This window comes from Crinia signifera, chromosome 1 (genome assembly GCF_055691185.1).
Source record: "Crinia signifera chromosome 1, ASM5569118v1, whole genome shotgun sequence".
NCBI classification, from domain to species: domain Eukaryota; kingdom Metazoa; phylum Chordata; class Amphibia; order Anura; family Myobatrachidae; genus Crinia; species Crinia signifera.
The window spans coordinates 60425872-60442879 of NC_139217.1; the positions used below are offsets into that span (position 1 = coordinate 60425872).

General features: G+C 47.4%; 1 protein-coding gene across 6 annotated transcripts in view; it reads left to right on the plus strand.

The window, feature by feature from the left end:
* Positions 1-17008, plus strand: part of CPEB2 (cytoplasmic polyadenylation element binding protein 2) — a 130534-nt gene that overhangs the window by 21764 nt on the left and 91762 nt on the right. For 3 of the 6 annotated variants that reach the window (XM_083158328.1, XM_083158331.1, XM_083158335.1), the window contains exon 1: positions 14511-15935. The exons of 1 other annotated variant lie outside the window; for it this stretch is intronic. In XM_083158328.1, the coding sequence (XP_083014454.1) occupies positions 14850-15935 (1086 nt within the window). In that variant the 5' untranslated portion in view covers positions 14511-14849. Of the gene's footprint in view, positions 1-14510; positions 15936-17008 lie in introns of those variants that run through there. 2 more of the 6 variants (XM_083158319.1, XM_083158324.1) reach the window with 1 other exon arrangement.

Here is a 17008-nt window from a genome sequence, read left to right on the forward strand (position 1 = left end):
GATCAGTTCCGTTTTGCATTACACACAATACAATGCATTGCTTGAGCTCAGCACTGCCACCTTTGGCAGCTGAGATATTTTCTTCTAATTGGAGACTGTGAGTGAATAGAAAAACAAGGCTGCTTGTGCTGTTGCTGCTGCTGCTGCTGCTGCTGTGTCATGTGCAGATCTAGATTCTTCTTGAAGCCCTGAAGGAGACTCAGCAGCGGCATTGCAAGATTGCTTCTCCATCTTTTACTAGTACAGTATCATAGAAAGTTGTGTAGAAGTATGAACACACATTCTCACAGACACACAGACTTTAGTTAGGCAGTGCACAAGTTTTTTTTTTTTTTTTTTTTTATAAATCTGTGTTTGCTGGGCTGTGTAGTACTTTTAACTTTAATTTGGAGGGGGAGGGGGCCTTCTTTTAACTTTCATTTGGGGGGGGGGGGCGCCTTGGCAATGAACAAATTTAATCCCCCTTGGCAATAAGCAAATTTAGTCTCCCTTGGCAACGAGCAAAATTAATACCCCTTTTACACTGCCGCAAAACCCCGGGTCTTCAGCGGGTCAGACCCCAGTCAGCGGCAGTGTAAATGGGACACGCCGTGTCCCTTTACACGGGACTTCTACCCAGGTCCTGGGAACTGGATTGTTCGTCAGACAAGCGTTGGTCAGACAGTCACTAGGTAGACATGGGAAAATGTCAACATGGGAAGAGGTCGACATGGAACAAGGTCGACGTGGTTTTAGGTCGACATGGACGTTAGGGTGACATGAGGAAGGTCGAAAGGTCAAAAGGTCGACATGGGGTTTTCGCTGTTTTTTTACCCGAATGTCAACACAGTTGGAAGTGAAATCGGACCCTCGCATCGCTCGCAATGCTTCGGGCACAGTGGCTCACTTCGCTTGCCAAACTATTATAATCTCACTCCATGCCCTAGTGGATGGGAGGGCATGAAATACCGCATGTCGGCACATGTCGGCTCAAAAAACAGTGAAAATCCCCATGTCGACCTTATGACCTGTCGACCTTCCTCATGTTGACCTATAACCATGTAGACCTTGTTCCATGTCGACGTAAAACCACGTCGACCTGTAACCACGTCGACTTTTTCAACACACCTTGTATGTTACCTTGTCATTTGTTTTTTTGTTTGCTATGTACGGCGCTGCGGACACTTTGCGGCGCCTTATAAATAAACGTACTACTACTACTAACCACGTCGACCTTGTTCCATGTCGACCTAAAACCATGTTGACCTTTCAGCATGTCGACCTAGTGTTGTTGAACTAATGTCGACCTAGTTCAGTTGACCAAACGACCGTTTCCCCAGGTCCTGACCTAGGTAGAACATGACTATGACCTGGGTAGAGGGCAGTCGGTGTAAATGGGTACACTGGGTCATCCGACCCGGCTCCCATTTACATCAATGGGGGACCGCAGCATCCGCAGGTTGGACAGGGGGGCACAGACAGCCTGCGCTGCTGTCTGCTATATTCAGCAGACAGCAGCGGAGGAGGTGAATGGATGCCGGTGTGAGGCATCCATTCACCTCCAGGACGATGGCTGGAGGGGTGCATGGGGGCTGGGGGCAGCCCAGCAGCTTACCTTGGTGCTGGGCTGTCCCCAGCACGGCGATCAGTGGTCCCGGCGGGGATCACCGCGGGCCTGGCGCTTGGAGATGATGTCATTACATTTCTCTAAAATGTGCAATGTACAGAACGCTTTAAGGAGCCGCATCCCGCTGTAAGCTCCTCTTCTCCTTCTGACACCCTCCGTGTACTCCCTGGCTAGCAGCTGTACATGTACCAGAGACATGGTATCTTCTACTCTAGTAAGCCAGTATCCCCTAAATGTATCATCGGGGAACCGCAGCAGGAATCTCCGATCCCTGCTGCGATCCCCCTTTCAGCGCCGCCGGCCGCATCCCCATAGGTTTCTATGGGGGATGCGAAGCTGCCCGATGTATCAACATCGGGCAGCCCGGCTTCGCACCACTGGGCTACCGCCATTCTGAGATGGCAATAGCCCATTGTAGTCTATGCCTACACATCGCACTGCCCGGCTCGGATGAGAGGGGTCAGCGGGGGTCTGACCCCACGGCTTCCAGGTTAGGGCTTCGCAGGGACGGGCTCCTTTCGGAGCCCTGTCCCTGCGCCCTCAAAATTGATAAATTGCCCCAATATGATCAATACCCCAGGACACAAAGGATTATTCCCTGTATTTGTCATTGTACAAGTATATAGGTAGGCATGAGGGAAATGGTTGTATTTAATGGGTGAGTAGACACTTTTATTTTTATATCATAGGGACCCCCTCCTCCCTCCCGAAACTGGCAATGAAAAGGGGTCTTCAAGAGGGAGGCCTGATTTGTACAGTGAGCCACAGAATGTCAGACTCCACCTCCCCCTACTGCCGTATCCGGCGGCGTGTATGCCTGAAATGCTGAGGGCCTATTGGGGAGATATTCAAGGGGAGGGGCTACAGGCTAATTGTAGTAGTAGTACAGAGACCGGTAGCCCCACAGGAAGGGACCCTGAGATATATAAGGGGGCAAACCCAACGTATACAATATTCAATTATCTACTGTGTTTACCACGCAGGGCTATTCAATTATTAGTCAATTTCCCCTGTGTGTAAAACCATAGATTCTACGGGCTAATACTGTGGAGAACAATCGGTACTTGTGAGTTATCCGGGCGTCCGATTTTTAAATCGGGTCGGATCGGGACATCGCATCGCATCGCATGTGACCATCGGATGCGATGCGATGCGATGACCCGATTTTTCCATAGGAATCAATGTTAAAATGGACTGAGTCCATTTTAACATGGAATTCAATGGGAAAAAGGGGTCCTTTTCATACCCCTACTATCCAAGTGGGCATGGAGTTGGATATAAACCTGTAGCGAGCCACTGAGCCCGAAGCGTGGCGAGCGTAGCGAGCCCCGCGAGGGGACACGGAATACCGTCCCCTCGCGGGACTCGCTTCGCTCGCCACGCTTCGGGCTCGGTGGCTCGCTACGCTCGCCACAGGTTTATATCCAACTCCATGCCCACTTGGATAGTAGGGGTATGAAAAGGACCCCTTTTTCCCATTGAATTCCATGTTAAAATGGACTCAGTCCATTTTAACATTGATTCCTATGGAAAAATCGGGTCATCGCATCCGATGGTCGCATGCGATGCGATGCGATATCGTATCGCATCGCATCTGATTGTATGCCTTAACTTAAGGCATACAATCAAAAAATCGGACGCCCAGATAACTCACAAGTACCGAACAATCTATGTTAAGTGCACCACCTAGGTCAGGGTTAGAGAACCTTTGGCCCCAGCTGTTGTTGGACTACACATCCCAGCATTCCTTGCAACAGTTTTATCATGGCCAAATAGCAAATTGTAGCAGGGCATGCTGGGATGTGTAGTCCAACAACAGCTGGAGGGCCAAAGGTTCCCCATCTCTGACCTACGACTTTGCTCTGTTTCTGGACTTCCCTCTTAACGAATGATTGCTATTACTTGTTCTAAACAGGTAAATGGGCAAGAAAGGTGTTTCCACACAGGTAATAACAATCAAACATTAAGAGGGAAGTCCAGAAACAGAGCATTGTGTCCCTCCTGGAAAGGGTCATGTTGGGAGGTATGGTACACTAACTCATACCATAAATAACTGTCTTTTTTACACAAACTGAGACGCAGAGCCGCCCAAAGGATCTAGATCTTTTCACTGACCGACCCAGGTCGACCCGGGTCCGCTCAGTGAGCCGTTTTGCCCATCTCTACTGTAGTGTAATACCTTTCACTAGGGAAGTAAGGGGTTACTGGTGACAGCTCTGCCTGTGTTTTCCCACGGCTGATCCTCCGGCCCCGCCCACCCCTGCATTGTGACATCACAGAGAGCTCCTGCAACCCACAGCCTGGCCGGTCGGGCAGCGGTGCTTAAGGAGTCTGCGCAAAGCTATCTCCTCTGCAGCAACTGCTGCTGAGCCCACGTCACACGTTGGTCAGATTATGTATCCCTGCAGTGACTGTGAGGTGCTTCTGCTACAGAGCTGTCATCTATGAGCATGTGAGCCTTCTGCTCTGCAGCAGTGTGATGCCCATCCATAGCACACAGTATTGGTGTGTCCCATGGGAATAGGCTCTGCTGCCCTGGTGTATAAACACAGACGACCCCAGTTTAGCAATGAGCTATTTAGTACTATATGCAGCACTGCCAGACAATACTACAGCATCAGGTTATCTTTGTGTAATGGCCTCTGCTAGCAGTGTGTGTAGCTTGAGGGGGCACTCTTCGTCCTATTCTGTCACCATGGGCGGGATGTACTAAAGGGAAAATGCGGTAAAACAGGGGTTTTACTGCATTTTTCTATGTACCATTAGCCGTCCGCCCCGTATCCGCCTGGCAGGGTATCGCCACCCTCTGGGTGGCGATACCCTATAGAAGCCTATGGGCTTCTATCCCCACCCTCCGTCCGCGCGACCCCCCCTCCCGTCCTCCATCGATCTCCTCCTTCCCCAGCAGGTGTCACAGCCAGGAGGACATCTGGCTGCAGGGGGGAGGAGAATACGCAGGGGGACACTGACAGCTGCCGGGATGTGACGGAGACCCCCGCACACCACATTACAGGTATCGCGGGGGCCTCCATCACCACAACCCCATGCAAGCCGCATATGTTAGTACATATGCGGTAGCATTGCGGCTGGCAGGCGAAGGGCGGCAATGTATATTAATACATCCCGCCCCATGTATCAAATGCAGGGTTACTTTAATAGGATAGCTGTTGTCTGCAGTGTGATATTACCCTGGCACCCAGTAATGCCAGTGTAATGTCGGTATTATGTTACATCGGTACCCAGAATAGTCACCTAGTAACACCAGCATTATGTTATACCGGCACTAGTAATGTCAGTGTTATACCGGGACCCAGCAATGTCAGCGTTATGTTATACCAGCACCCAGTAATGTCAGTGTTACATAGTCACCGAGTAACGTCAGTGTTATATAGTCACCGAGTAACGTCAGTTTACATAGTCACCGAGTAACGTCAGTGTTATGTTATACCGGCACCCAGTAACGTCAGTGTTATATAGTTACCGAGTAACGTCAGTGTTATGTTATACCGGCACCCAGTAATGTCAGTTTTATGTTATATCGGCACCCAGTAATGTAGTGTTATATAGTCACTGAGTAACGTCAGTGTTGTGTTATACCGCCACCAGGTAACGTCAGTGTTATACAGTCACCCAGTAACGTCAGTGTTATGTTATACCGGCACCCAGTAATGTAGTGTGATATAGTCAGCACCCAGTAATGTAGTGTGATATAGTCAGTGAGTAACATCAGTGTTGTGTTATACCGGCACCCAGTAACGTCAGTGTTATATAGTTACCGAGTAACGTCAGTGTTATGTTATGCCGGCACCCAGTAATGTCAGTGTTATGTTATACCGGCACCCAGTAATGTAGTGTTATATAGTCACCGAGTAACGTCAGTGTTGTATTATACCGGCACCCAGTAATGAAGTGTTATATAGTCACTGAGTAACGTCAGTGTTGTGTTATACCGGCACCCAGTAACGTCAGTGTTGTGTTATACCGGCACCCAGTAATGTCAGTGTTATATAGTCACCGAGTAACGTCAGTGTTATATAGTTACCGAGTAACGTCAGTGTTATGTTATGCCGGCACCCAGTAATGTCAGTGTTATGTTATACCGGCACCCAGTAATGTAGTGTTATATAGTCACCGAGTAACGTCAGTGTTGTATTATACCGGCACCCAGTAATGGAGTGTTATATAGTCACTGTAACGTCAGTGTTGTGTTATACCGGCACCCAGTAACGTCAGTGTTGTGTTATACCGGCATCCAGTAATGTCAGTGTTATATAGTCACCGAGTAACGTCAGTGTTGTGTTATACCGGCACCCAGTAACGTCAGTGTTGTGTTATACCTGCACCCAGTAACGTCAGTGTTGTGTTATACCGGCACCCAGTAACGTCAGTGTTGTGTTATACCGGCACCCAGTAATGTCAGTGTTATACAGTCACCCAGTAACGTCAGTGCTATGTTATACCGGCACCCAGTAATGTCAGTGTTATATAGTCACCGAGTAACGTCAGTGTTATGTTATACCGGCAACCAGTAATGTCAGTGTTATATAGTCACAGAGTAACGTCAGTGTTATGTTATACCGGCACCCAGTAATGTCAGTGTTATATAGTCACCGAGTAACGTCAGTGTTGTGTTATACCGGCACCCAGTAATGTCAGTGTTATACAGTCACTGAGTAACGTCAGTGCTGTGTTATACCGGCACCCAGTAATGTCAGTGTTATACAGTCACCCAGTAATGTCAGTGCTATGTTATACCGGCACCCAGTAATGGAGTGTTATATAGTCACTGAGTAACGTCAGTGTTGTGTTATACCGCCACCAGGTAACGTCAGTGTTATACAGTCACCCAGTAACGTCAGTGTTATGTTATACCGGCACCCAGTAATGTAGTGTGATATAGTCAGTGAGTAACATCAGTGTTGTGTTATACCGGCACCTAGTAACGTCAGTGTTATATAGTTACCGAGTAACGTCAGTGTTATGTTATGCCGGCACCCAGTAATGTCAGTGTTATGTTATACCGGCACCCAGTAATGTAGTGTTATATAGTCACCGAGTAACGTCAGTGTTGTATTATACCGGCACCCAGTAATGAAGTGTTATATAGTCACTGAGTAACGTCAGTGTTGTGTTATACCGGCACCCAGTAACGTCAGTGTTGTGTTATACCGGCACCCAGTAATGTCAGTGTTATATAGTCACCGAGTAACGTCAGTGTTATATAGTTACCGAGTAACGTCAGTGTTATGTTATGCCGGCACCCAGTAATGTCAGTGTTATGTTATACCGGCACCCAGTAATGTAGTGTTATATAGTCACCGAGTAACGTCAGTGTTGTATTATACCGGCACCCAGTAATGGAGTGTTATATAGTCACTGTAACGTCAGTGTTGTGTTATACCGGCACCCAGTAACGTCAGTGTTGTGTTATACCGGCATCCAGTAATGTCAGTGTTATATAGTCACCGAGTAACGTCAGTGTTGTGTTATACCGGCACCCAGTAACGTCAGTGTTGTGTTATACCTGCACCCAGTAACGTCAGTGTTGTGTTATACCGGCACCCAGTAACGTCAGTGTTGTGTTATACCGGCACCCAGTAATGTCAGTGTTATACAGTCACCCAGTAACGTCAGTGCTATGTTATACCGGCACTCAGTAATGTCAGTGTTATATAGTCACCGAGTAACGTCAGTGTTATGTTATACCGGCAACCAGTAATGTCAGTGTTATATAGTCACAGAGTAACGTCAGTGTTATGTTATACCGGCACCCAGTAATGTCAGTGTTATATAGTCACCGAGTAACGTCAGTGTTGTGTTATACCGGCACCCAGTAATGTCAGTGTTATACAGTCACTGAGTAACGTCAGTGCTGTGTTATACCGGCACCCAGTAATGTCAGTGTTATACAGTCACCCAGTAATGTCAGGGCTATGTTATTCCGGCACCCAGTAATGTCAGTGTTATATAGTCACCGAGTAACGTCAGTGTTATGTTATACCGGCACACAGTAATGACAGTGTTATACAGTCACCCAGTAACGTCAGTGCTATGTTATACCGGCACCCAGTAATGTCAGTGTTATATAGTCACCCAGTAACGTCAGTGCTATGTTATACCGGCACCCAGTAATGTCAGTGTTATATAGTCACCCAGTGCCGTCAGTGTTATGTTATACCGGCACACAGTAATGTCAGTGTTATATAGTCACCGAGTAACGTCAGTGTTATGTTATACCGGCACACAGTAATGTCAGTGTTATATAGTCACAGAGTAACGTCAGTGCTGTGTTATACCGGCACCCAGTAATGTCAGTGTTATATAGTCACCCAGTACCGTCAGTGTTATGTTATACCGGCACACAGTAATGTCAGTGTTATACAGTCACCGAGTAACGTCAGTGCTATGTTATACCGGCACCCAGTAATGTCAGTGTTATATAGTCACCGAGTAACGTCAGTGTTGTGTTATACCGGCACCCAGTAACGTCAGTGTTATATAGTCACCGAGTAACGTCAGTGTTGTGTTATACCGGCACCCAGTAACGTCTGTGTTATATAGTCACCGAGTAACGTCAGTGTTATGTTATACCGGCACCCAGTAATGTAGTGTGATATAGTCAGTGAGTAACGTCAGTGTTGTGTTATACCGGCACCCAGTAACGTCAGTGTTATATAGTCACCGAGTAATGTCAGTGTTGTGTTATACCGGCACCCAGTAACGTCAGTGTTATATAGTCACCGAGTAACGTCAGTGCTGCGTTATACCGGCACCCAGTAATAACAGTGTTATATAGTCACCGAGTAACGTCAGTGTTATGTTATACCGGCAACCAGTAATGTCAGTGTTATATAGTCACAGAGTAACGTCAGTGTTATGTTATACCGGCACCCAGTAATGTCAGTGTTATATAGTCACCGAGTAACGTCAGTGTTGTGTTATACCGGCACCCAGTAATGTCAGTGTTATACAGTCACTGAGTAACGTCAGTGCTGTGTTATACCGGCACCCAGTAATGTCAGTGTTATACAGTCACCCAGTAATGTCAGTGCTATGTTATTACGGCACCCAGTAATGTCAGTGTTATATAGTCACCGAGTAACGTCAGTGTTATGTTATACCGGCACACAGTAATGTCAGTGTTATACAGTCACCCAGTAACGTCAGTGCTATGTTATACCGGCACCCAGTAATGTCAGTGTTATATAGTCACCCAGTAACGTCAGTGCTATGTTATACCGGCACCCAGTAATGTCAGTGTTATACAGTCACCCAGTAATGTCAGTGTTATGTTATACCGGCACCCAGTAATGTCAGTGTTATATAGTCACCCAGTGCCGTCAGTGTTATGTTATACCGGCACACAGTAATGTCAGTGTTATATAGTCACCGAGTAACGTTAGTGTTATGTTATACCGGCACACAGTAATGTCAGTGTTATATAGTCACAGAGTAACGTCAGTGCTGTGTTATACCGGCACCCAGTAATGTCAGTGTTATATAGTCACCCAGTACCGTCAGTGTTATGTTATACCGGCACACAGTAATGTCAGTGTTATATAGTCACCGAGTAACGTCAGTGTTGTGTTATACCGGCACCCAGTAACGTCAGTGTTATATAGTCACCGAGTAACGTCAGTGTTGTGTTATACCGGCACCCAGTAACGTCTGTGTTATATAGTCACCGAGTAACGTCAGTGTTATGTTATACCGGCACCCAGTAATGTAGTGTGATATAGTCAGTGAGTAACGTCAGTGTTGTGTTATACCGGCACCCAGTAACGTCAGTGTTATATAGTCACCGAGTAATGTCAGTGTTGTGTTATACCGGCACCCAGTAATGTCAGTGTTATATAGTCACCGAGTAACGTCAGTGCTGCGTTATACCGGCACCCAGTAATAACAGTGTTATATAGTCACCCAGTAACATCAGTGCTATGTTATACCGGCACCCAGTAATGTCAGTGTTATATAGTCACCGAGTAATGTCAGTGTTATGTTATACCGGCACACAGTAATGTCAGTGTTATATAGTCACCGAGTAACGTCAGTGTTGTGTTATACCGGCACCCAGTAACGTCAGTGTTATATAGTCACCGAGTAACGTCAGTGTTGTGTTATACCGGCACCCAGTAACGTCTGTGTTATATAGTCACCGAGTAACGTCAGTGTTATGTTATACCGGCACCCAGTAATGTAGTGTGATATAGTCAGTGAGTAACGTCAGTGTTGTGTTATACCGGCACCCAGTAACGTCAGTGTTATATAGTCACCGAGTAATGTCAGTGTTGTGTTATACCGGCACCCAGTAATGTCAGTGTTATATAGTCACCGAGTAACGTCAGTGCTGCGTTATACCGGCACCCAGTAATAACAGTGTTATATAGTCACCGAGTAACATCAGTGCTATGTTATACCGGCACCCAGTAATGTCAGTGTTATATAGTCACCGAGTAATGTCAGTGTTGTGTTATACCGGCACCCAGTAACGTCAGTGTTATATAGTCACCGAGTAATGTCAGTGTTGTGTTATACCGGCACCCAGTAATGTCAGTGTTATATAGTCACCGAGTAATGTCAGTGCTATGTTATACCGGCACCCAGTAACGTCAGTGTTATATAGTCACAGAGTAAAGTCAGTGTTATGTTATACCGACACTTAGTAATAACAGTGTTATATAGTCACCGAGTAACGTCAGTGTTGTGTTATACCGGTAACCAGTAATGTCAGTGTTATATAGTCACAGAGTAACATCAGTGCTATGTTATACCGGCACCTAGTAACGTCAGTGTTATATAGTCACAGAGTAAAGTCAGTGTTATGTTATACCGGCACCCAGTAATGTCAGTGCTATGTTATACCGGCACCCAGTAATGTCAGTGTTATATAGTCACCCAGTAACGTCAGTGTTATGTTATACCGGCACCCAGTCATGTCAGTGTTATATAGTCACCCAGTAACGTCAGTGTTATGTTATACCGGCACCCAGTAATGTCAGTGTTATATAGTCACCGAGTAACGTCAGTGTTATGTTATACCGGCACCCAGTAATGTCAGTGTTATATAGTCACCGAGTAACGTCAGTGTTATGTTATACCGGCACCCAGTAACTTCAGTGTTATATAGTCACAGAGTAACGTCAATGTTATGTTATACCGGCACCCAGTAACGTCAGTGTTATATAGTCACCGAGTAACGTCAGTGTTATGTTATACCGGCAACCAGTAACGTCAGTGTTATATAGTCACAGAGTAACGTCAGTGCTATGTTATACCGGCACCCAGTAACTTCAGTGTTATATAGTCACCGAATAGTAACGTCAGTGTTGTGTTATACCGGCACCCAGTAACGTCAGTGTTATACAGTCACCGAGTAATGTCAGTGTTGTGTTATACCGGCACCCAGTAACGTCAGTGTTATATAGTCACAGAGTAACGTCAGTGTTATGTTATACCGGCAACCAGTAATGTCAGTGTTATATAGTCACAGAGTAACGTCAGTGTTATGTTATACCGGCAACCAGTAATGTCAGTGTTATATTGTCACCGAGTAACGTCAGTGTTATGTTATACCGGCACCCAGTAATATCAGTGTTATATAGTCACCGAGTAACGTCAGTGCTATGTTATACCGGCACACAGTAATGTCAGTGTTATATAGTCACCGAGTAACGTCAGTGTTATGTTATACCGGCACCCAGTAATGTCAGTGTTATATAGTCACCGAGTAACGTCAGTGTTATGTTATACCGGCACCCAGTAATGTCAGTGTTATATAGTCACCGAGTAATGTCAGTGTTGTGTTATACAGTCACCGAGTAACGTCAGTGTTATATAGTCACCCAGTAACGTCAGTGTTGTGTTATACCGGCACCCAGTAATGTCAGCGTTATATAGTCACCCAGTAACGTCAGTGTTGTGTTATACCGGCACCCAGTAATGTCAGCGTTATATAGTCACCCAGTAACGTCAGTGCTGTGTTATACCGGCACCCAGTAATGTCAGTGTTATATAGTCACCGAGTAACGTCAGTGCTGTGTTATACCGGCACCCAGTAATGTCAGTGTTATATAGTCACAGAGTAACGTCAGTGTTATGTTAAACCGGCACCCAGTAATGTCAGTGTTATATAGTCACCCAGTAACGTCAGTGTTATGTTATACCGGCACCCAGTAATGTCAGTGTTATATAGTCACCGAGTAACGTCAGTGTTATGTTATACCGGCACCCAGTAACGTCAGTGTTATATAGTCACCGAGTAACGTCAGTGTTATGTTAAACCGGCACCCAGTAATGTCAGTGTTATATAGTCACCCAGTAACGTCAGTGTTATGTTATACCGGCACCCAGTAATGTCAGTGTTATATAGTCACAGAGTAACGTCAGTGTTATGTTATACCGGCACCCAGTAACGTCAGTGTTATATAGTTACCGAGTAACGTCAGTGTTATGTTATACCGGCACCCAGTAATGTCAGTGTTAGATAGTCACCGAGTAACGTCAGTGTTGTGTTATACCGGAACCCAGTAACGTCAGTGTTATATAGTCACCCAGTAACGTCAGTGTTGTGTTATACCGGCACCCAGTAACGTCAGTTTTATATAGTCACCCAGTAACGTCAGTGTTATGTTATACCGGCACCCAGTAACGTCAGTGTTATATAGTCACCGAGTAATGTCAGTGTTATGTTATACCGGCACCCAGTAATGTCAGTGTTATATAGTCACCGAGTAACGTCAGTGTTATGTTATACCGGCACCCAGTAATGTCAGTGTTATACAGTCCCTGAGTAACGTCAGTGTTGTGTTATACCGGCACCCAGTAATGTCAGTGTTATATAGTCACCCAGTAACGTCAGTGTTATGTTATACCGGCACCCAGTAATGTCAGTGTTATATAGTCACCGAGTAACGTCAGTGTTATGTTATACCGGCACCCAGTAACGTCAGTGTTATATAGTCACCCAGTAACGTCAGTGTTGTGTTATACCGGAACCCAGTAACGTCAGTGTTATATAGTCACCCAGTAACGTCAGTGTTGTGTTATACCGGCACCCAGTAACGTCATTTTTATATAGTCACCCAGTAACGTCAGTGTTATGTTATACCGGCACCCAGTAACGTCAGTGTTATATAGTCACCGAGTAATGTCAGTGTTATGTTATACCGGCACCCAGTAATGTCAGTGTTATATAGTCACCGAGTAACGTCAGTGTTATGTTATACCGGCACCCAGTAATGTCAGTGTTATACAGTCCCTGAGTAACGTCAGTGTTGTGTTATACCGGCACCCAGTAATGTCAGTGTTATATAGTCACCGAGTAATGTCAGTGTTGTGTTATACCGGCACCCAGTAACGTCAGTGTTATATAGTCACCCAGTAACGTCAGTGTTATGTTATACCGGCACCCAGTAACGTCAGTGTTATATAGGCACCGAGTAATGTCAGTGTTATGTTATACCGGCACCCAGTAACGTCAGTGTTATATAGTCACCGAGTAACGTCAGTGTTATGTTATACCGGCACCCAGTAATGTCAGTGTTATACAGTCCCTGAGAAACATCAGTGTTGTGTTATACCCAGCTGCCCCTCCGCCGCAGGACACAGTCAGCCCCGGGTGGGACGCAGCAACATCCCCAAAAAACGGGATGGTCACGCGAAAAGCAGGACAGTTTGGATGTATGTTGTCTTATAGTCACCGAGTAATGTCAGTATTATGTTACAAAGGCATCCAGTACAACATATATCACTGTTATATTGTAGCAGTGTGATATTACGCTGGGACCTGGTAATGTCAGTGTTAACCTTCTAGTCACTCAGTAACATCAATGTTATGTTATACCGGCACCGAGTAATGTCAGTGTTATATAGTCACCGAGTAACATCAGTGTTTTGTTATACCGGCAGCGAGTAATGTCAGTGTTATGATATACAGGCACCCAGTGTTTGCAGTGTGTACAACACATAGCAGTGTGATATTACCCTGGCACCCAGTAATGTCAGTGTTACATTATCCAGGGACCCAGTTCTTGCTGTTGTGGAATACATATAGCACTGTAACACTGTAGCAGTGTGATGTTACCCTGGCTCCCAGTAATGTCACTGTTATATTATCCAGTGCGTGCAGTGTAGAATAGATCTCTGACACTCTAAAACTGTAGGTGTGTTATATGACATGTGACATGTATACAGCATGTCCCTGCGTGACACTGTAGCAGTGACGTGCACACATCCAGTGTGGTCATGACTGTGATTGCAATTAGGTTTTTTTTTCCTTGTGGGTTATGCTAAACCCAACATGGAGGAATATAGGTCACGGCTCCTGTGCTGCAAGGCAGGGACGGTGCCACCTGTCTCTGTGCATCCTGCAGATCATTCTGCAGGCAGCCGGGGAGGGTCTTTTGCATAAGGAAAGCGTAAAAATGCAAATGAAAGCCCTGTGCCAGGCAGCCGTGGAGAGATAAGACCACTATTGTCTGTGCTGATGGCTCATCACCATACTTCCATGCCATAGGGCACTAAGTCAGGCACACACATGTTATGTATGCACCCTACACCCCACCAGCTCTTTGTGTCCACACCACAGCCCTCCACTGCAGATGCCCTCTCTCTCTATGGTGGTACTGCCAACAACACCCTTCACCCTGTGCTCTCTGCATGTGCCTAAAATAATACAAATGCAACCTAATCCACTGGCTGTAAACCTATCCCTGCTACCAGGCAGAACCCATGAAGGGTTAACTGACATACCCTCCCTATTTTACATGTCCAGCAGGATGTCCCTGCCTGCTGCCAGGGGGTGAAGAAGAGGGTGGTCAGGTGGTGGATGGGGCATGAATATTAATCAGCAGGCACCCTGACGTCGCAGTGACGTGGCTTCCGGGGTATTTAATGTGGTGCTGCAGTCAGTGAGCCGGCATAAGGAGGAGAGGAGGGGGGTGAGAGAGGACATAGGGCAACAACAAGGACTGAGGCACCCTCAGAGAAGCTGCACAAGTCCCTGCACTCACCCCACACAGAGGACAGTAACCCCCACAAGTGCCACAGACCCTCCTCACAGCACAGTGGCCGGGGCAACTTTAGTAACACTCTGTATAGAGAGAGAAAGAAAAGACTCCTCACTGCATATAGCAGCAGCCTGTACATAGTATATACCTGTAAATATATATATATAGACCTATATATCCTATATTCTCTATTGTATAGTAATATATTATAGCCCGGCTGCAGAGCGCTGATCCCAATGGGGGATTACGGGTTCGGGCTGCTGCAGACGGCCGGGAGCGGTGCCGGCAGCGGGGGAGGCAGCGGCTTGTTCGGCGGGGGGACAGCGTTCAGGGCCAGCAGCAACCAGTTCCCCTCGTCCGCGGCGGGCAGCGCCCTCTTCCTGCCCGGCTACCCGCAGGTGGTGCAGGACGAGCTGCTGCTGGGCATGAGCTGCGCCCCGGGGAAGCACGGCAGGAGCGGAGGGGGCCACCAGCTCTCCCCGCTGCTGCAGCTGCTGCCGCCCGGGCATAAGAGGAAGGAGTTCAGCGGCGGCCCCCAGGAGAGTGCGGCGTACAGGGAGGAGCTGCAGAAGAAGCCGCTGCCGGGAGAGGCCGGGCACAACAGCAGCGGCAGCCGCCAGGGATCGCCCAGAACGGAGGATCTGGGTGTGGAGGGTCCGGACAAGCTGCTGCCAGCCTCCCCGTCCTCCTCCTCTTCTTCCTCCTCCTCCTGCTGCAGCAGTGCTGGTTCGGCCGCGGTGGAGGTGGCTACAGCTGCCCATGCCCCGGGCTCCCCTTCTCCTCCTTCTCTGGGTCACCAGCTGCCAGTCAGGACCAAGATGCAGATGGAGGCACAGGGTGGTGGGCACCTGCTGAGCGGGGGCAGCCCCTTCCCCGGATCACCGGAGCTACCCAGCAGCAGCCAGAGCCCCGGGGCGCCCGGATCCTCTCCCTCGCTGCCGGGCTTTGGCACCCCCTGGTCCGTGCAGACCTCATCCCCTCCGCCGCCGCCTCCCCCCCAGCAGCAGCAGCCGGCTGCGCCCCACCCTGCCGGCCACAACCTCAACGCCCTGCACAGCCCGGAGCCTGACAGCTACTACCCCGGCATCCCCTCCTCCATCAACCCGGCTTTCTTCCACAGCTACTCCCCGGTCTCTGCCAACCCGTGCCCTGGCATGAACGTGCCCGGATTCAACAGCCCTTTCTCGGCTCAGATCAGCATCACCCAGCAGCAGCAACAGCAGCAGAGCCGGAGGTCCCCGGTCAGCCCTCAACTCAACCCCCAGCACCATCACCAGGCTGCAGCCTTCCTCCAGCAGAGGAACAACTACAACCACCATCAGGTAACCAGCAGCTCACACTGCCTTATGCCTAGCTGGCACATGCCATTCAACCTGTACTGTCTAATGCCCATTGTGTCCCTTGTACACTGCATGCTAATGGCACTGCCAGCCTCTGCCTACTTGTGGTGCCTCCTGCATAGTGTGACATTGCCAGAGATGAGGCTGCACATAGGATAGCAGTGAATAATGCACCGCTTCCATTGTCGTGTGTGTGTGTGTGTGTGTGTGTATAATATATATCTAGGTTTATGTGTATATATGTATATGCCTAGGCTTATGTATAGACAGTGTCACCTCCTTTTATAATATCCTATGTGAGCCTATCCATTACTAGTGTCTTATCTGGACAATGGACCCCAGTTTGTTCCAGCAAAACAGTAATTTCCAGGGATCTTATCATCCTGCTGTTGGTATGGCTGTTCTGTGATATGTTATCTTTTGTAATAAAGAATGTTATGTGTCAGACTAGGGCACTGGATCCCAAGCTTCTGTATCTTCTGATAGATTATTCATTTTGTTCATGTGCAGTATAAACAGAATGGGCTCTAGAGCTGTCATGTATGCACTGTAAGGTGGATCTGGCCAGCAGCTGCTTTGATGTGGAGCGATGCTAGGCCTTAATTACAATGCAGCAGGCTGCAATGGATTAAAATGACTGTTGTTGGGTGTAGGAGAATTCCGCCCTTCATACATCTGTGGCAATAAATGGCATCTTTGACAGGCTTTCTTTTGTAAGAGGCGAAGCAATTTAAGCACAAGATGGCGTAACAATGGTTCTGTACAAAATTGGATTTCCTGCGGTGCATTTGTATGCTCTTGTGCTCCATTTGTTTCATTAAAAATACATTCTCCAGTATGTGGGCTTTTTTTAATGGTGCACAATGCTGGCATTATAAAGCATGGGGGCACATTTTTATCTACCCACCTCAGGCATGGCTGATTTTTTGGCCTTTGGCCACTGCCATTTTGTGTATGCTCAGCATATGTAACCTTTGTTGCAGGATTACAGGAGCAAAATGTAGCCTGTGTTTTGTTGATATAAGCGAGACCTCTTCTGTATAGATCAGCTTCTA